The sequence below is a fragment of the Equus caballus genome, chromosome 20, assembly GCF_041296265.1.
Source record: "Equus caballus isolate H_3958 breed thoroughbred chromosome 20, TB-T2T, whole genome shotgun sequence".
Lineage (NCBI taxonomy): Eukaryota > Metazoa > Chordata > Mammalia > Perissodactyla > Equidae > Equus > Equus caballus.
The window spans coordinates 37,331,412-37,350,008 of NC_091703.1; the positions used below are offsets into that span (position 1 = coordinate 37,331,412).

Sequence of the window (18,597 nt, forward strand, 5' to 3'; positions counted from 1 at the left end):
GCAACTGGCATGAGAGAGCAGCTTTGTCAACAGAGGCTGCTTGGCACCGTGCAGTCTGGATTTGGGGTGCCAGCCCATTACAGGAGTTGTTGAGTTGAGGATGCCAGTAACTGGATACCTCGGGCCTGTGGATAGTACCGTGTCCCCAGCTGGCCAGGGAGCAGGGGGCACAGAATACTCAGAATACGGGAATAGCCCCCAGTCCCAAGATAAGCTGAGCTTGGGTGTGGGCCCTCTCACTGGGAGAAGGAAGGGGGGCCACTCCTGGCAAGCCCATTGTTCAGGCCACCCAGAATGAAAGTCCACTGTCATGTGAAGACAATCTTGTCCATCACAACTAGGGACATTCCCCCACCTCCTTACCAGGTAGCACTTGGCTTTCATGCTGCACACAGCCCTTCTCTCACAGCTTGGTACTAAATGTTACTCACGTTCCTGGAAACCTCATTCTTTCTCAGCAGACATGGGAACCCGCGGCCCTAAGTCTAGCCCAGCCCCTCCCTTGCACTCTGATTCACAACAAACACAATTCAGAGGCTCTGGACGTGCCAAATTCCCCCTGCCTTTCCCTGGCGTGGTCCTCCTGAGAATTTAGCAAGAAAATGTTCTCACTCTTGAGGAAGCCTAACCATCTGCGGGAAGTGAATTGGAGAAGCTGCTCTCAGTAGGGTCAGAGGTCAGGTCAGAGAGGGGTCAGGTGAAAACATGAGGAGGTTGGTGAGCCCAGCTCCCTAATTAGCCCAGCAGCTAATCCTCACAAAAGCCTGTGCCGTGAAGTCTGTAAAGTAGGTTCACCGCGTGATGTGATGGAGCAGACAACTTTGACAAACTGTTTTCACGCTGTGTTCTTAGCCAAATCTGGAAAAAGCTGAGGCACTGGGCACCAGGAATGATTCCAAAATTGCAAAGGGAGAGTTGAGATAAGGGGAGAGGAACACTGATTTCCATGTTGATTTCAACAGGCGATGCCCACTCAGATGCACCTCTCCCGATGCCACGCACACGCACATCCTCACAGGCAGCCACGTGGTGCCCGCCGGCATCCACTGCCAAATCCCACATGCCATGTGGAAGGAGATTCTGTGGCTTTAGTCCCTTCAGGTATTAAGGGACTTTTCTCAGAAAAGTCCAGTTTCTGCCCACATTAGTCCATTACCTGATCTTGGGCTTGTGAGGCTGCCCCTCTACCGGATCATTCAGACAATTTGCCAGAGATCTGCTTCCGGTCATGTGCTCAACAGGCCACATCACTGCTTTTCATCCTCTTATCTGGCGGGCTGAGTCCCTCCTTCCCATCTTTCATATCCGAGTCGTCTGGTGTTCACCTTTTTAACATGTCCGGCAATTGGTGAACACGCCCCAATTAGTTGATTTTCTGCTCCCTGACCTTTGGACACCTCCAGCAATCTTTGGTAGCTCCATTTCTCTCTCTCTCTCTCTCTCACACAGAGGATTATCAACATCTGTTCTGCTTAGATTGAACTAAATCCCTAAATCCATATTTTGCAAGCGTCTTCGTCAGGGTCTTTACATCTGAGGTGTGTACAAGTGGGGCAGGGTATGGTGGTTTCATTTATTTTAATTAACAAATTAATTTTAATGGCATTCAGATAGTTAAGTCATTAAAAACTTGTTCAAACAACTTACTGAGGGTTCGGGCGAAGGAAGGATTTTCTCATTTGGATGGACACCCAGTGACCTAAAATAAGCTCTCTTAGAAGGGGTAAAACAGCAAACACATGAAGGTGAGCTGCAGGGTGGGGGCGAGGACGCGCTGGGTACAAGGCAGGGCAGGTGTTTATACTGACACGGCACAAAACTGAGCAGATGCCACCTGAACGCGCTCCTTTCCCCGGGCTGGTCTCCCGAACTCAGTGGCTCCATAGACTGAGGAATCTAGACCTCTTCGGTGGAAACGAAGCTTCAATTTCAGAACCACAAATTTTGAGAATTTGATTTAACTTCCTTAATACCTGCAGAACCCATGTGCTCCCTGTACACCCACAGCCCCAGCCTTATTCTGTCCCTCCTAAGTTCTCACGCCCTGGTTGAGCCCTGGTTTAGGCAACTCCAGAATGCGCTTAGAGTTCAGTTTTATTTTTTTATTTTTTTTTACTTTTTTGAGGAAGATTAGCCCTGAGCTAACATCTGCTGCCAATCCTCCTCTTTTTGCTGAGGAAGACTGGCCCTGAGCTAACATCCGTGCCCATCTTCCTCTATTTTACATTTGGGACGCCTACCACAACATGGCTTGCCAAGCGGCGCCATGTCCGCACCTGGGATCCGAACTGGCGAACCCCGCGCCACCTAAGCGGAACCTACGAACTTAACTGCTGCACCACCGGGTTGGCCCAGATTTCGGTTTTAGAAACTTCATCTTGGCAGAATAGAGGGTGGAAAGGAGGGGGCTGGGCTAGGCACAGGCCAAAACCTTTTGGGGCTCCCCAGGCCTTCCAGCATAGCGTTCCAACTCCTTTCTTTCAGGGGCCGAGAAGACCGCACCTCCCGCCACCACTCCCCCTCCTTTCCTCCAGCCTTGGAGGTATCTGCTCTTGTGCGTGGGCCTCCTCCTCCAAACCCTGTGGGAGGGAGAGGGAGGTGCGCTCGGAGGCCCCGCCCACAAGAGGGCACGCTTGCGTGCGCGACGCGGCGGCCGCCATCTTGGACTCGGGCAGCCCGCTCACTTCCTGCAGTCTTGGGGAGGGTTGCGTCTTCGAGCTGCGGCTGCACCCGGGGCCGCAGAGGCGACCTTACACCTCCTACTCAGCTAACCCCTCGGCAGGCTTGTGCTTGAGACCAGTGGCGCCAGCTCCCATCCTTCCAGCCTCCACGTAAAACGTGGAACCAGCATCCTGATGGCGAGTGCCAGCTCCCCGCCCTTTCCTACCTGTGACTCTGGGCAGGTACCTCAGTTTCCCTATCTGTAAAGTAGGAGTTTGTTCCCCACCCCAGGTCACCAGCTGTATTACCTACTGATGGGGCTTGGATGTATGTTCTCAGCATGAAGCCGGTGCGTAGTGCGAGTTCCACAAATGTCTATGAACTTTTCCTGCAGGAGATTGCGAGGTGCCTCGTAGGCACCACCGTTCCGGCCACCACTGCTGCGAGGACCGCTCTCCATGACTACATTTGTGCGCTGACTCTTTGAAGACCAAGTCGGAGGGGCGAGGGGATTGGCAAGACGCCCTCAGAGGAGTGAAAGTGAAGCCGAGTCCTTTAGGACTTCCATGTGACCGTTTAGGAAGGGTGTCAGAACAGAGACCAGGATGCCCGGGCCTGGAAAGACTTTGTAAATTTTGGAACATTTCAACGCCCCCACACGTGTTATTTTTATCACCCCTGGCTGCGTCCCCATAGGGACTCCCATGCAGCACAAAACTAGAATGAAAAGCCCTGTGTGTGTGCTAGCTGTGGGGGACATCCAGAAGAGGGAGCTGGGACAGTGTGTCCCAGGCAGAGCCAAGTGTGGGGGAGAAGAGCTTTTTGGGCTAGCGTGGGTGATGGCCCAAGGAAGAGAGAGGAAATCAGGCCAGGCCTAAGGTGGCCTGTGGGGGTCCCCAGGCATGTGCAGCTGCTCTACCACTCTGCAGCCGGAGTCCAACAGTTTGGGGTCCCCCGACTTCCTAAGGGAGTGGAAAACTTGCCTGGAACCCTAAGAAATGAGGGAAGTGCCTGGAGAAGGGGCTAGAGATTGGGGAGGAGCCAAGACCTTCTAGGGGTCTGGAGACCACACCCAGCTCTCCACAGGATTCTGCAGGCCCAAGATGAGACATTATTCAGTAATAAACCAGGTGAATGTCAGGCATGCCCAGGTTCCCCCATCCAGCCTGATGGAGAGGCGGGGGCGGGGGGGCGGGCAGAAGACAGAAAAATTAGCAAGCGGTTGTGGGGGGACTGCAGTTTATTTTCAGGCATAGAGGGTTGAGGGGTGGCAGTAGGCTCCATCTGCAGCCCCTCCATGCATTTGGCTTAATCAGTACTCTCTCTCCCCTTCCCCTAGGCTGTGCAAGATAGACAAGGCACCCCCACCCTGGCCCACAGGAGGGGCTTAGGGCAGGTGGGGGTGTAGAGGGTGGGGGGATTGGGGGTAGAGTTCAAGTATTCACAGTTCCCCATCCATTCCCCCTGATTACACTGTGCCCGGGCCATGAGGGAGGATCCCAACCCTGGGGTTCCTAGTGGTGTTACTAGCCCTTCTCTCACTCAGAAACCTCAAGATGGGCTCCCTACCCTCGTTCCCTGACAATCACACACCACAGTCCTAAACCCTGTAGTCTGGGCAAGGAGGGGGCCTGAGCCCTCCACTCATCCAAGGCCCCTGCTTCCTCATCTGGAGGGGGAGGGGTGGGGCAGGCTTCACTTGTAGTGAATGGGCTGGAAGCAAGGGGTGAGGGGAAGGCAGAGAACGGCGGCCCTCAGGAGGCAGGCTGGAGGGTGCTGGATAAGTTCACACAGCTCCGGTCTCCATCCCCACCCCAGCCCCCAGGCCCAGAATCCCTGAGAGTCCAACTGCAAAGGCAACATGGGGTGGGGGGAGTGGGAGCAGGGGCAGCTGAGCAGAACCTTGAGCCCCAGCCCCGGGCAGTCCTCTTCCTGGGGGACATGGGCTTAGGAAGGGTCAGGACTGGGCTCTGGGCTCAGGTCTCATCTCTGACCTTCCAGAGCAGCTGAGTCCCAGGGAACACAAGGTACGCCTGCTAATCCCCACAGCCCAGACATCCTGGCTTGGGCAGAGTGGTGGGGCTGGGGGAGGGTCCTCCCAAGGGTATTATAAAAAGCTAAAACCATTAACAACTTCTTTGGGAGAAGTGGCTCCCAGCCTCTTGCTTCCCCAAGTTATCAGTCTCCCCAACACCCAGCAGCCAGGGCTGAGGGGCTCCCAGAGAGCTGAGGGAGGAGGCTACAGCCCCTGTCTGACAGGATGGGGCCCAATAGCACCATGCAATGTTGGGGCACCCCTATAGCCTGACTGACCCCTGGGCAGGGACCCTCCAAGGCGGGAGTGCCACTTGCTAAAGCTTCTGTACACTTGAGGGGGGGACCCCTGCAGGGGAGGGGGTGAAGGGAGAAGGATTGGCTGAAGTCCAGGCAGGGGTCTCAGTTGGGACCCCAAAGGGCCCCTCCAGGAGTCATGACTTGAAGAATCTTCGTACCACATACTGGCCCAACAGAACCACAGCCAGAACTATCAGCACATTCCGGATGGGGCCATTTCCCAAGTCCAGAGCCGCCACCTGCCAGGAGAGACAGAGTGGTCATCAAGGGGCTGACAGCATCTGCAGGCTCCCAGGACCCAGATGGGGCCGAGAGAGGGGCAGCCTCAGCACAGGAAGGGGGCTGCCGATGCTTGGGCACTCACCCAGCCGCCCCTCTGTGCGATCCACCGGGCAATGCAGTGATGCAGCATGAATTCAGCCACGAAGCGGGTCAACTGGCTCAGGAAGCCGGTCAGGCCGCGCTGGTAGACATGCAGGGCCAGGCGGTAGCCGAACCCCAGGAGAGCCACCACTCGGCCCCAGTTGATGCCGCTCTCAAACAGGCTGTGGGCAGAGCATCAGATGCCATCAGTAGAGACCCCCGGGAGGCCCTTCAGCCTGCTCTCCCTCTCCCACCCCCTTCTACTCCCACCTCTCTCACAGCTCGAAAGCAAAATGGCTTAGCTGTGAATCGAGGCGGCAGAGGCTGCCCCAGCCTGGCCTCAATTCGGGAAGAGCCTGGGTCTCTGTGAAAGGAGAAAGCTCAAGGGGCACATAAGCGGGATGTTGCCGCTGGGGGTGGCCCCAGTGCTGTGGGCGCAAAGGGGCACAGAGAGGGCAGAGGGCAGAGGGCAGAGCGAGCAGGCAGAGGCAGCAGGAGATTACCTGTGGGTGTTGCTGCTGGCCTGGCAGCCCGAGGGACAGCAGAGAGAAAAGGACAGAAGAGGAGATTAGGACAGGTCCTGGAATCACAGTGGGGTGGGGGTGGCCTCTACGGACAGGGGGCAGGAGGTTGCAGCTGTGAGCACTAATTCTGCATCTGGTGCCTGCTCCTTCCTTCATGCCCAGCTTCAAATCTCCCTCGCCCAGATGGTAACAACAGCTAACACCTTGAAGCAACGACACCATCCTAGGCATGTTTCCCCTCTTTTATGGATGGAGGAGATTGAAGGCTAGAAAGTTTCACAAAAACAGTAAGTGGCAAAGCTGAGACTGGGCCCAGGCATTTGGTTTCTTTAAACACCATCCCAGATCGCCTTTCGGATGCCAGATAATAGCATCTGGAAGCCATTTCCAGGCCCTGGTAGAGGGTAGCAACCTTATCATCTTTGGTATGAAATGTAGTCCCAAATTGGAAGGACAGCTGAGTCCCAACTGGGCTGGGCAGCTCTGGGGACATCCCCACACAGACCCCGCTACCGTCCTGATCTAACCTGAGTCGGGTCCTCAGTGCCAGAGCTCACAAGAGCTGGGAGCCTATGCACAAACAATGAGGAGTCTTGGACCCAGAGAGAGAAAGATGGGGGCCAAGACCGCGTGTGAGTTAACCAGACACAGGGACAGCAAACATGTCTCCTGACACTGACAGAGAGAAGCGCGTGTCTCCCATCCCACGGGCAGGGCGCGGCGTGGTGACTGCACAACAGAGAGGCCGTGGCCAGGGCTACCTCGAGGCGATCTTGGTGAACAGCTCATAGGCGTTCTCTGCTGTTGGCTGCAGGTGCTTCAGCATGGTCTGGAACTCCGAGTCGTAGCGCCGATTGATGTCGTCCCCGATGATGGCGAGCTGCCGCCCCACCTGCCCCATGGTGCTGGAGGAACGGGAGGCAGGTGGGGAAGCAGACAGGCGGGCGGTCAGGGCTGGGCCCGAGACCACAGCGAAGGGGTTCTGCCTGAGATGCCCCTGGCCTTGGGCACTCCTCCTTGGAGGCCCTGACAGTGTTCTCAGACGTGAGGGCTGGGCCCAGGGTCAAGGGGCAGGCATGTGCTAAAAAGGATCAAGGTCCCACATGGGGGTGGGAGCCCACAGTGAAAAGGGAGCAACAGTGGGAGAAGGACAAGACCCCCCAGGCTTCCCCAGCTCCCAGACCTGCCCAGCAACCCTGTGTCAGCCTCTGCCTCCCCGGAGCGGGGCTCGGGGGCTGCTGTCACCTGTTAGGTTCCAGGGGCAGGGTGTCCATCTCTGGGTCGGCGGGCGCAGCCGCCCCCTCGGCCTCCTGCTCCTGCTGGTGGCGGTAATAAACGTAGCTGCGGAAAACCTCCTCCGTGTCCCGGGCTACCTGCTCCTCTGAGGATCAAAGCCGGGGGTCAGGGAGGAAGGACAGCTCAAGGTCACAGCTGTCCTTGCCCGGGGACAGAAGCGTCCCTCTCTAACCCTCGGTTAACACCTGGTGCTTCCTCTGTGCAGGGCACTCTTCTGGCACTTTTCATTTAATCCTCACACGGCCTTGTGAAGTAGGTGATCCCCAGTTTACAGCTGGGGAAACCGAGGCACGGGGTGTTTATGGAACTTGCACAAGATCATACAGCTAGAACGAGCAGTGGAGCCAGGATATAACCCCAGGCACCTGGGCCCCCGAGTTTGTTTTAGTGCGTACAACGGACCCGGCTCTGACGGCTTAGGGAATGTGGAGCCATAAAAGTCACATAGGGAAATAGGGACAGACCTGGGACCCGACCCCAAAGTCCAGGGAACAATACAAGGTGGGCTGTGGGCTGCAGGCCTCCCCGATGGTCCCCTTGGAAGAGGGAAGAAGGGCAGCCATCTTACTTCCTCCCCAAAGCCGTAAAACAATCCCACTCCCTGTTTAGCAGACCTGATTGGTGATAAGCCACCTTACTTCCTTATTCTCCTCCGGCAGGGATAGGCCACCCAGCCCAGCGCTTCTGCCCCCTCCCCCATCCTGCCCTGTTGCCCTGGGATGGCGCTGTGCCTGCCTCATGTTCACTCCCCAGCCTCTCCCAGCCTTGGTACCCTCCAGGGACCAGACTCCTCCCCACTCCCAGGGCATAACCTTGACCGAACTCCAGCTTCTGAGGCCACCGGGCCACCTGCGTTGGGTGGGGAGATACTTTTCTCCTTTATCCAAGGTGAGTAAACTGAGGCAGGAGAGTCTGCCCATAGGTCCTGCCTGACCCTGTCCACGTCTGCTCTCTGCACCCTCACAGAGGGCCCTGGTGGCTATGGGATGGGTGAGGGGCGGGAAGACCCTTACCAGAAGTGGAGGACGGGGCAGGCTCTCCGCACTCCTTCCCCGGAGGACCTGGGCCTTGCCCGGACGCCATTTTTCAGGTCCCGGTGGAGGACAGTGTTAGCCTGTGGGGATGGGTGAGGAAAAGCAGAGATGGGGACGCGCAGGGGTCACCAAAAAGAGGTTCCCACAGCCACACAGGAGGGAGGGGGGCCTCATGCCCAAAAGACCCCACAGTCCTAGCTCCAGCCTTATTTCACCACTCTTATTTCGCCACCTTGGTTCCTCATGCAGTCTGCTGACCAAATCGGATCTCAGAGAGTGTCACACTGGCAACCCGTCAAAGGAGACTGGGCAAGAGAGAGCGAGGCAGCCAAGAGACACACCCAGGGATCTGCAGCCAGCAGCCAGGCCTCTGGGGCCACTGAGTGCCTAGTGCGTCTCAAGTCCCATTTCATCTCACTCCTGGGCAAGGGAGGCGAGTTTCAGAGGCTGGGGGTTCTTTCAGCTGCTCCTGGGGCCTCCTGCACCCCACCCAGCACACACTTACCGCAGGCTTGCTACCTTCCAGCCAATGACCCATGAAGGCCGTCCTCGAAGGTCCCACTTCCCCTTGGCTGGTCAGAGCACACCTGTTTTCCAACTCAGGCCTCTTAGCCGCAAACATTTCCTGAGCGCCTATGGTATACTTCTGCCATGTGTGAGCCCTCTCCGGGGGGTGCTGGACAATGAGAGTACCCATTAACCCAGGAAGGTAAGCATCACCAGACCCACTTTACAGGTGGGAAAAGTGAGGCACAAAGGTTAGTGCCCGAGGCCACCTCGCTGGTCAGGGAGTCAGAATGGCTATCTGAATTTCCATGAGTCCATGTACTCAACACTCATTTAAGACTTATTTTCCAGTTTGTGGACCTCAGAGGGTGTCCTATCCAGGGCAACTTCCCCTGTTTACGCCTGGCCTGTGCTCTTCCCGTTCCTGCCCAGCAGTGAGCTGAGGAAGGCCTCAAGAGCCAGGGCCTTCTTCACAGCCCCCCAGCCTGCCTCACCCATGTACCCCCACCACCCGCCCGCTCGCCTGTCCCAGCCCCAGATTTCCTCTTCGCCCAGTCCCGGCCGCAGCCACGATCTGCCCTGTGAACCCTTGACAGAAGGAGTGTTTCCTGGACATAAGCTGTTTCACTTTCAATTTGCACCCCCTTCATTTCCCCTCCACCCCAAAGCTGCCTCCATCACCCAGGCAAGAAGCGCCCCTCCTCCCATCCCTGGGGAGGGCACAGCCCCGCCCTGGCCAGCACCTCGCCCCCTCCTCCCTGGGAGGCACAGTACCCTCCCTGGCCCACTTGCCTCCCACTCAGGCCTGGGGCCATTTTCGAAAGTGCCCCCAGAGAAGGCGGGGGGGGGGGGGGGGGGGGGGGGGGGGGGGCCAGGACCACCTGTGCACTCAGCTCTCCACCCCTCCACCCTCTTGGGGCAGGACGGGGAGAGGGCAGATCCCCCTCCGCCCCGGGGTGCTCGGCCTCTGTAAAACAGACCTTTGCCTGGCACACCCCCATCCAGGCAGCTCCTTCCCGATCAAGCTGCCCTTCCCTCTCCCTGGTCCCTGAAACCCGGCACCCCAGGACAGCAGGGCCCCAGGATGCTGACTGTACTCCAGCTCCCTCCACCAGCACCCCAGGGGCTCAGTGCCGGGGAGCAGGTGAAACCTCAGAACGGCCCCCAGGGCCAGAGGCCTGATGCTGCCCTGGGCTCACCCCTGCCCAGCCCAAGTGGCCTCACTTCCTGGTAAAGGGAGTCCACTGCACCCCACTTGCTGGGCCCAGGATGTTCTTAGGGGTAGGTGACTGCCCGGGCTACCCACCCAGGCTAGGGGTCCTGGGGCGGCAGGAAGCGCCATCAAAGTTCTTCCCCTGCCCTTGACCTTGGGTCTGACCTCCACTCCCATCTCCCGGACTGCTAAGGGACCCGGTTCTTTGGCACTCCATTCTCTGGCACCCAGGGCCAGGGCGAGAGGGGAAGCCGTCTGAGGGGCAGCCAGAGGGAGCCCTGGCTGGATCAGGCCCCCAGCAGGGGTTGGCAGCGCTGCCCAGGCAAGCCGCAAGGCCTCCCCCTCCTCACCCTACTGCCTACGGGCTCCCTGCCCCACCCTGGGCCTGGGACTGCCGAGAGCGGGGTGGATGGGCAAGATCCTCCAGCTTACCTGCCCGGACCCTGGGCCAGGCCAGGATGGCTCAGCGGGGCCAAGGCCGGAGGTCCCGAGTGGCCAGCGGCTGCTCCCTGGGGTATGGTGCCCAGGGCTGGCTTCCAGGAACGGGCGTCAGTGAATTTCTGGTGCCTGGATGCAGCCTCTGCTTGTCCTGGCGCGCACGGCCCCAGGGACCCGCGAGGCTGCGCCGATCATAGAGGTGCCGGCTGCTCCCGGCTCCAATCAGCTCCCTCTAGAGGAAGTTGCTCTGTGGCCGCCGGATACGGATGCACCGGCCTGCAGCCTAGGGGGCGGTCTGGGCTGCCCGGCCCTGGGAGCCGCTCCCGCACCCTACCCATGGGTCCAGGCCGGCGGAGCGGCTCCCTCTCCCCCGCTGCTTTTCCTACCCCTGATTCCCAGCCCTCCTCCTTGATCTTGCCCTCTCTTCCTTTGATCAATACATACCAATAAAACAATCAGGGTGGTGACACTTTTTAAGCACTGCCTGTGCCCTGCCCTTTAGCAACCATTGTCTCACTATATCTCACAACCCTGGGAAGTAGGTGCTGTGGACTACACCCATTTTACAGAGGAACAAAACTGAGGCTCCACTGGTTTAAGGAACTCTCCCAGGGTCCCTGAGCTGGGTTTATAATCAGGTCTGTAGGTGCCCTGGGGAATAATAATGCTAAATTGAGATTCAACGTGCGGTTAAGACGCGTGCACCAGGCGCCTCGTGTCTCTGGAGAGACGAGATCCTGAAGGTGATAGGCAGCTAAACAGAGGTGAAAACACAGTGGGGTCTGTGCTACCACCTGGGCGCCGGCAAGCTGGATGCTGAGAGGAGAGAAGAGTGAGGTCAAAGACTATCTGGGCATGGGGAAGGTTCTCAAGGACAGCAGCAGCCTCAGCCAGAGGACAAGCCAGGGGGAGAGAGGAGTGTGCACGTCCTTAAGAGCCCCTGCCCCATTCTCGGGGCCCTGGTCCCCCCCAGCCTCCTCTGCCTGCCCCCGACCCCCACATCTCCTGGAGCCTCCCAAGCCACCCTCAGTCTGGCTCCCCATACCTCCTGCCCCTGCCTCATCAAACCCTGCCCTCTCTGCCCGCAACTAAGCCCCACCACCAGGTCCTCCCCCACCCCCCAACATTCCCCTCGCCTGCCTGACCTTTGCCTTCTAGAACTCCTGGAAGTTTCCAACTGGAGGTTTTAATTTGAAAACTCCTCCTGTTCTTAAGCAGTTGGTCCTGGGGGTGGCTGCTACGGCCCCTCCCTCTGAGTCAGGGTCCCCCTCAGGATGGAGGCCCCAGCTCCAACGCCTCGACCTCGAATTTTGGGCCGCTCCTCCATGTTGCGCTTTTTCCGTAGCCTGGTGGGGAGAAAGAGCAGCCCCAAAAGCTCCGCCAAGGCCCTGTCACCGGGTCGGGCGTGCCCCTCGCAAGAGCAGGACGCCATGCCCCTGATGACAGATCGCAAGGGAGGAGTGGGGAGGAAGCAGCCCAGGTCACCCGCCACACTGCCCTACGTCCTCTCTGTGGCCGTGCCACGGCACAGTCCCTCGGGGCTGGGGGACATGGGGACCCAGACCCCCACCCCCGTGGAGGTCCTGAGGGTCGCGGCCCAGGGTGTGGAGGTGAAGTCAGTCCTGCCCAGAGGAAGCCAGGAGGTGCTGGACAACCTGTCTGAGAAGGAGGGGAGGGAAGAGGAGGAGGCAGCAGGCGAGGCCTCCGGGGACCCAGGGACCTCCAGCAGGTGAGGGGCTGGGCTGTGGTGGGAAGGGGCTTGGGATGGAGGTGCTGGGGCCGGTGAGGCCGGGATGTAAGCTGGGGGAAAGATATGGGCCTAAGATGCGAGGACCCAGATTGGAGAGGGTCCAGGAATGTGAGTCCTCGGATGGGCAGAGGACTGGAACCGGATACCTGGCTGGGGAGGAGCCCAGAGATGGGGGTGGTGGGGAGGAGGCAGAGACAGGTGGATGGAGGCACCAGAGATGGAAGGGGGACAGGCTGGGGACTGGGAAGGGAGCATGCCAGGGCCGACTGAGCTCCCATTGCTTCCAGCTCCTTTCTGGGCCCCGCCCCACCCTGCCTTCCCTCCCCACTCTCTCCCTCCTGGTTCCCACTCCCATTTGGACCTGGTGCCCACTCCCTGTGAGGAAGGGGGCCCACCTCTCCCTCTGCTCCCCACCCTACCTTCGGGGAGCGATAGCCCTCATCTATGATGAAGACCCCAGAGGGCAGAGCAGGGAGCTGTTGGGAGCAGGAAGGTGGAGGGGGCTGAGCAGGGCCTGGCGGAGAGCCTTGGGAGGGGTTGGGGGCTCAGGGGCCTTTGTCGCATCTCTGGGCCCCACGTGACTATGCTTTGGGATCAGAAGCCACTTTGCCAGAGCCCTGGAGGCGGAGCAAGGATGCCTGCGGAGGGCCACGGGGCCGCTGGAGGTCAGCCCCGAGGCCTTCACCAGGGAGGAGAAGGAGTGTCTGCTTGATGGTGAGTGTGGTGGCCACAGGCCTGGGGCAGGCGCCAGACACAGACCCTCTTCCTCTAGGTCTGGCAGGGTGTGGGTCCTGGGAGGACACAGGACAGTCTGACGGAATGCTGGAGGCAGACTGCCTGGGTTTGAATCCCAGCTCCACTGTGCCGAGCTGTGTGACAGTGGCAAGTTGCTCAGCCTTTCTGTGTCTCAGTTTGCTCGTCCATGAAATGGGAGTATAATAGTACCTATCTCAGAGGGTAGTTGAAAGGATTAAATGAACTGTTCTTTGTAAAGTGCCTATGCCTGGGCCTGGCACATAGTAGGTGTTTGCTAAAGAAAACAAGGAAACCCCACCTCAGTCCAGCCTTCCCGATGTCCCTGCCCACCTGGGCCTGGGCCGCCCCCCCATTGCTATCAGCCTGTCTGTGACACTGCCCCTTCACAGGAGACCTCAGGCTAGCCTCTTTGAAGGAGGGGGCCACCCCTTGGAATCGCCTCCTCACCTTGTACAAGCAGCTTCAGAAGTCAGCGGTGGTCAAGGTCTGTGGGGGGATGGGGGGAGCCTGGGTGGGCCCTGCTCCCTCTCCACGTCCGGCTGGCCTCAGGATGTGTGGCCCGGGCCTAGGGGGAGCGGTCCCCTTTCTTAACCTTTGGGAGCTGCTCCCTCCTGCGCTCTGTTGTAGGGGGTGCAGGCGGGTGGGGGCTGCAGGCTTGGGGCCCGCCCTTCTCACCTGCCCGGTGACACACCCCCCCCCCCCACGCCCTCAGTTGCCTCTCAAGGAAGGCTTGACCCCTGAGGAGAAAGGGGAGGAAGAGGAAACGGAGGAAGAGGACAGCTCATTCAAGTTCTGTGTCCCAGGCACCGTCACCCTCCAGTCCCCGCTGCATAAGACCTTTAGGTCGACAGACACCGTGGGTAAGTGCGGCGCCCCCACCTCGCCTCCTGCAGGCCCGGGAGCCCCACTGTGGCTAGCGGCTCACGGGTGCGATATCAGTTCTCACCAGCAGGTGGAGCCAGAGGACCTAAGATGACCACCGGGGATGGGGGACCAGCGTGTGGCTGGGCTGGGCACCACGTGAGGTCTCGCAGGGGTCCTCCTCCCTCAGAGTTTGGGAGGCAGCGAGGTGGCGGTTGTGACTGGGGCTGTGGTCTCCTGAGCACCACCTTTTCCCAGCCCGGAATTCTACCTCCTTCGCTGGCCACCTCCATCCCTGGTTTTCCCATCACACACTGTTGTGACAGGGCCCCAAGAGTCCGCTCTCCCAGTGCAGCCCCTGTGCTGCCCAGACAGGGTGAGCAGATGGCTCAGTGGTAATACCATAATGTGGTAAAATCATTGTTGACATCACCATTCCCATGGGCCAGACTCTCTTCTAAGCACTTTTCATGAAATACTGCATCACAACTCTGAGGGAGGTCCTCTTATCATCTCCACTTCACAGTGAGGAAACTGAGGCACAGAGAGGTTAAGTAACCTGTCTGAGGCCACACAGTAAGGGGGCAGAGCTGGGACTTGGACTCAAGCAGTTTGGGTGGTTCCAGATCCTTGCTCCTGAGTTGGTGGCTACAGGGGGGCAGATGTCTGCTCCTCACATGCTCTCGCCAGGAGGTAGAGACTCATACTCATTGTGGAGCCCAAGGAAAGTGAGATTCCTGGGGATGGCAGGGTGGTGGGCAGGTGGTGTCTGGCTGGCTCCAGGTAATGGAAGAAGAAAGGGCTGTGCTGGGGGTGACCAGAGACTGCACAGGGCTGGCATGAGGTCCCGAGGCACCACCTTCTCCTTTGGTCCCTAGCAGGTTGCTGCTCCCTTCTCCCACATGTCCCGTGCCCATTTCTCTGGCTCTCAGGTTTCGTGGAGTCGGAGTTAAAGAAGCTTCTGGTAGTACAGCGGGAGTCCCGCCTCTGGAAGATGGGCAGCCACGAGGGCCGGGAGCTGCTCACCCAGCCAGAGATCACCCTGGAGGAGGCGGGCATTGTGGACGGCCAGGTATGCCTGGCCCATCCCCCCCATCCCCCACTGCCTGAGGGCCCTGGAGAGAGTGGGCTGGAGGCCTCCACCTCCACAGGCCTCACTGTCTGGGCAGGAAGGCACAATCTCTCCTTGGTGGGGGTATTTCAGAGAGGAGAACCCTGAGCCCCTGAACACACATACTTCTCCATCAGTCCCTCTGTCTCCTACTTGACCCAGAGTCCAAATGTCCATTTTTAAGTCTTAAGTTTGCCATTCGCTTGCTGTGTGGCCTTGGGCAATCCCTTTCCCTCTCTGGACCTCAGTTTTCTCATCTGTACAAGAGGATTTGTCTAGGCAGCTGTAAGGTTTTCCTGGGCATCTGTAATTCACACAGTGTTGCTCTTTTTCTCTCCAATTCACACCCACACCTACTCCCACAAGCACACACAGGCATGGGGGAGTTACCCCGCTGCCACCCCCCTTGACATTGGCCTTCAAGGTTAGGCCTGTCCCAGCTTCTCTGAGTGCACATTGATGGAGCTGTTGTTGAAAACCGTGTCGATGTCCTTTTTGAGTTCATTTCCATTCCTTCATCAGCTCATTCATTCCTTCAGTGGCTATTTGCCCCTGACCGTCCGTGCGGTTCACAAAAGGAAGAGCACAGGGTTCCAAGGACTCCAGTCCTCTCCCTTCCCTCCAGAACGACTCCCTGAGCGCACTTGCCCTTGACCCAGGAGTCACAGTCCTGGAGTAGCCTGAGCAATACTGGGGGGCCCCAGGGGGTTTCTGGGTGGTGACAAGTGGGGGCCCAGCTCAGTCCTCACATGGGGGACAGCAGCCTCAGGAATGCCTTCCTCCTCTGGGTGTTTCAAGGATCCTGTCCTTCTCACCACCCCACATCTCTCCTTATCTACCCTCAGGGACACCAAGCTTGGGGGGAAGGAAGCCGCCACCCCAGCCTTTGGGGAATGCTGGGGACTTGGGGGAGGGGCGCAGAGGCAGCTGCCATACCACCCTAGGCTGGAGGGAAGGGTACAGAGGCCCCTTGGTGTGGTGTTCAGCACAGAGGTGAGGGAAGGCAGGGGTTGGCTAGGGTGCCTGACTCCTGGGGCTTGCAAGGAACCCCCCAAGCTGGAGACAGAAGGGTCCCTCCATTTTATGGGAGGGAGATGGCTCAGGGTTGGTGGACCTGGACAAGCTGTGCGGATGTGGGGGAGGGTCTGAAAAAGGTGGCCTCGGGGTGCTTGTCTCTGGGGGATAGGTGGGAAGTTCTGGGGGTGCAGAGGAGGGAGGGGAGAGCCCGAAGATGCTGAGGCGTCTTCCTTCACTCACTCCTGCCCCCAGCACCTGCTCCTTGAGGAGATGGACGAGATGGGAAACTGGCCTCCGGAGTGACCCCGGTGCTGGCCCTGAGTCTGCCCCACCCCAGGGCCCTGGAACTTGCATAGGAATGTATCCCCCCTTCTAGGGCACAGCCAAGGAACCCCTGGGGCCAGGGGTCTTGGGATAAACAGTGTCCACCTGTCTGCAGGGTGGGCCTGCCCGGCAGACTGTCCCCACCCATCAGACTCAGGCCTCCGATGTTGTTAATAAAACCCAGTTTGACTCCGACCTCCTCGGCTGTGTGTGTGTGGACCTGCCACTCATCCTCAACTCCAGAACAAGCTCATTGTGTCTGGGTCTGTCGTTTTATCTGTCTAGTCCCCAGTCTGTGCCCACGTGATGCCAGGACTGCCCCTGCTGCAGAGTCCTGGGTTCCAGCGGAGGGGCCGCGGGGTATCTGAGTGCGAGGACTAGGCGGGTTGATGCACCTGACCCTGGGTGGGGAAGGACCCCGCGGCCCAGAGCGCTATGGGAGGCCCTGCTGCCACAGGCCTGGCCCTGGTGAGGAGGAGTGTCCCCGACTTCCCTCCCTCCCTCCTAAGTTCCCAGGCCAGGCCTGCGGCCTCCCGGGGAGGATCCGGGAATTCTCCAGCAGGAAGTTCCTGCCCAGCCAGCACAGGGACAAAGCCAGGAAAGCAGCCCTGGGATGGGGGGACGTGCTGGGTGCCTGGGCTGGGGGAAGGTGAGGGGTCCCTGAGGGTGATGCTCGAGGGCCCGTGCTACAGGGGTGGGGCCAGGGCCCCATCCTGCTGCCACTGGTCATGGCCCGCTAGGTGCCATGCTCAGCACCGGGTGCCCCTGGGATCCGGGCAGAGGGAGTTCCAGACACCCAGAATGCCCAACTCTACCTAATCCCGGAAGCAAGGATGGGCTTGAGTTGGGGGCACACGTGCTGTGCCCTTCCTGTCATGGAACGGGGCACCCTCACACCTGGCTTTGTGAGGATGCGATGGGAGGGAGGGCCAGGCCTGATGTGGACACCAGGAGGTGCTGTTCACCAGGAGGTCCTGCTGGCTCTGGTGGTGGCACCCCTGGTTCCTTCCCTTCTGGGTGGGTCCAGGCTCTGAGCATCCAGCATGCAAATGAGAAAGAGAGCTCACATGGTGCCCAAGTCCTCTCTACACAGCTGCTATTTGCAGAAGCTTGTCTGCTGTTCTCCACAAGCCCCCACTGTGTCTAGCCTGAGGCTGGTTGCCGAGCTGAAGTTCACTGTCGGAACACAGGCAGCCACTCTTAATGATCATTGTGATTGATAACAGCTGTCTGTTTGGACCCATGGCTCGTGCTTGGGGTGGGGGTGGGGAAATGGCAGCAGCCTGGTCCCCCGCCCCAGCCCAGCAGGTCCAGTGGAGGTGGGAGTCTGCCGGGGTTGGGGGGGGTGCGGTGAGGGGGCGAGTTTGGAGAGGGTGGGTGGTTCACAGCAGGCCGGGGGCCTTCTCCTGGGCTTCCCGGCTATGCCCCTGGAATCCTTGACTCAGGCTCTGAGCTGGGGGCTGGTGGAAGGGCCCATCTGGACTGCCCCCTGAGTCAGCGGGGAAGCAGCCTGTGACCGTATGACTCACCTGTGCCTTAATTATGTCCTCCCAGAGTGCTGGCCGTTGGGAAGGGTGGGGCCTTGGAGGGCGGACTGTGGGTTCGGGGGTTGCACCTAGACCCCCCTGACACCCCTACATGGACATAGCACTCCTCATGGACCGGACACCTGGCCTCCTTCCCCCTTCCTGATAGGCCCCAAAGCCTCGTGCTGGCCAGGCGCAGGCTGGAGCGGGGACTCGCTGGGCCCAGAGCGCTCAAGGACAGAGCTTCTGCCCCGCCCCGTTGCCCTCTGGGTGGGGCCGGCCAGTGGCTGCTGGGCACAGGCAGGCACCACAGTGGGTCGGGCCAGCCCAGGCCCCCGCTGCCAGCTCAGGCTCATAGGGTCCCTCATAGGCCACCTTAGCTCCTGGGGACAGGAGCGTCTCATCCTTGGACCCCAAAAGAGTGGGGCTGCTGGGGCGTTGGGGGGGCAGAAACCTTGGTTCAGTCTGTAGGACTCTGTGCTGACCACTCCCGTCTCTGCTCCTCGCTTTCCCTTTCTGGCACGTGAGGACCATGGCACCTCCTCGTCCACTCCCAGGGTTCCTATGAACCACAGAGAGGAAGGGCTGGAGGCTGGGACATGTGGCTGCTGGTGCTGCGCTGGAGCAGGAAGGGGGGCTGTGGGCTGACACATGTGTGAGGACCCCTTCCCAGCCCCGCAGGGCCCTGGGTTGGTTTCTGTGGATGGGCCTGGCTCGACACTGCTGAGGGGCGAAGGCAGGGGTGACATGGCCCAAGGACCTGCTGTGGAGGAAGGCCCAACGGGCGAGTCCAGAGGGCTGGGCTCAGGCTCATGGCCCACACCGAGCGAGCCCAGGCATTTCTGGAAGCCTTCAAGGGAACAACCCAGACTCATCTGTGGG

At 59.5% G+C, this 18,597-nt stretch overlaps 2 protein-coding genes and 1 long non-coding RNA gene across 5 annotated transcripts; 2 read left to right on the plus strand and 1 right to left on the minus strand.

Annotated features, from left to right (window-relative positions):
- Window positions 1–2,673: 2,673 nt before the first annotated feature.
- LOC111769307 (uncharacterized) lies at window positions 2,674–3,799 on the plus strand. The gene is made up of 2 exons (XR_002802217.2): window positions 2,674–2,903; window positions 3,056–3,799. It is a non-coding gene; the product is annotated as an uncharacterized lncRNA (long non-coding RNA).
- Window positions 3,800–3,883: 84 nt separating this feature from the next.
- BAK1 (BCL2 antagonist/killer 1) lies at window positions 3,884–10,584 on the minus strand. 2 transcript variants are annotated; one of them, XM_005603819.4, is made up of 6 exons: window positions 10,365–10,584; window positions 8,192–8,292; window positions 7,128–7,263; window positions 6,644–6,787; window positions 5,360–5,540; window positions 3,884–5,234 (listed from the first exon to the last, which is right to left on the minus strand). In XM_005603819.4, exons 2-6 carry the CDS (start codon window positions 8,259–8,261, stop codon window positions 5,130–5,132), a joined length of 636 nt encoding a protein of 211 aa, XP_005603876.1. In that variant the 5' UTR covers window positions 8,262–8,292; window positions 10,365–10,584; the 3' UTR covers window positions 3,884–5,129. The 2 variants fall into 2 exon arrangements, with proteins under 2 accessions (XP_005603876.1, XP_070100564.1); XM_070244463.1 differs by lacking the exon at window positions 10,365–10,584 and adding an exon at window positions 8,718–8,850.
- A 935-nt stretch (window positions 10,585–11,519) lies between these two features.
- On the plus strand, window positions 11,520–16,384 carry GGNBP1 (gametogenetin binding protein 1). 2 transcript variants are annotated; one of them, XM_001493602.5, is made up of 6 exons: window positions 11,520–12,099; window positions 12,719–12,834; window positions 13,266–13,360; window positions 13,589–13,736; window positions 14,670–14,809; window positions 16,118–16,384. In XM_001493602.5, exons 1-6 carry the CDS (start codon window positions 11,645–11,647, stop codon window positions 16,166–16,168), a joined length of 1,005 nt encoding a protein of 334 aa, XP_001493652.2. In that variant the 5' UTR covers window positions 11,520–11,644; the 3' UTR covers window positions 16,169–16,384. The 2 variants fall into 2 exon arrangements, with proteins under 2 accessions (XP_001493652.2, XP_023480496.2); XM_023624728.2 differs by having other exon boundaries at window positions 11,559–12,099; window positions 12,722–12,834.
- The last annotated feature ends 2,213 nt before the right edge of the window (window positions 16,385–18,597 follow it).

Bases quoted from the DNA above. Each gene is read 5' to 3' on its own strand.
- BAK1 (XM_005603819.4), bottom strand. From the start codon at position 8,261: ATGGCGTCCGGGCAAGGCCCAGGTCCTCCGGGGAAGGAGTGCGGAGAG. The intron at 7,264-8,191 runs GTAAGGGTCTTC...TTTGATCCTCAG, and splicing joins TGCCCCGTCCTCCACTTCTG to AGGAGCAGGTAGCCCGGGAC. The intron at 5,541-6,643 runs GTAGCCCTGGCC...CTCTGCCCACAG, and splicing joins TTCACCAAGATCGCCTCGAG to CCTGTTTGAGAGCGGCATCA.
- GGNBP1 (XM_001493602.5), top strand. From the start codon at position 11,645: ATGGAGGCCCCAGCTCCAACGCCTCGACCTCGAATTTTGGGCCGCTCC. The intron at 12,100-12,718 runs GTGAGGGGCTGG...CTTTGGGATCAG, and splicing joins GACCCAGGGACCTCCAGCAG to AAGCCACTTTGCCAGAGCCC. The intron at 14,810-16,117 runs GTATGCCTGGCC...TCCTGCCCCCAG, and splicing joins CGGGCATTGTGGACGGCCAG to CACCTGCTCCTTGAGGAGAT.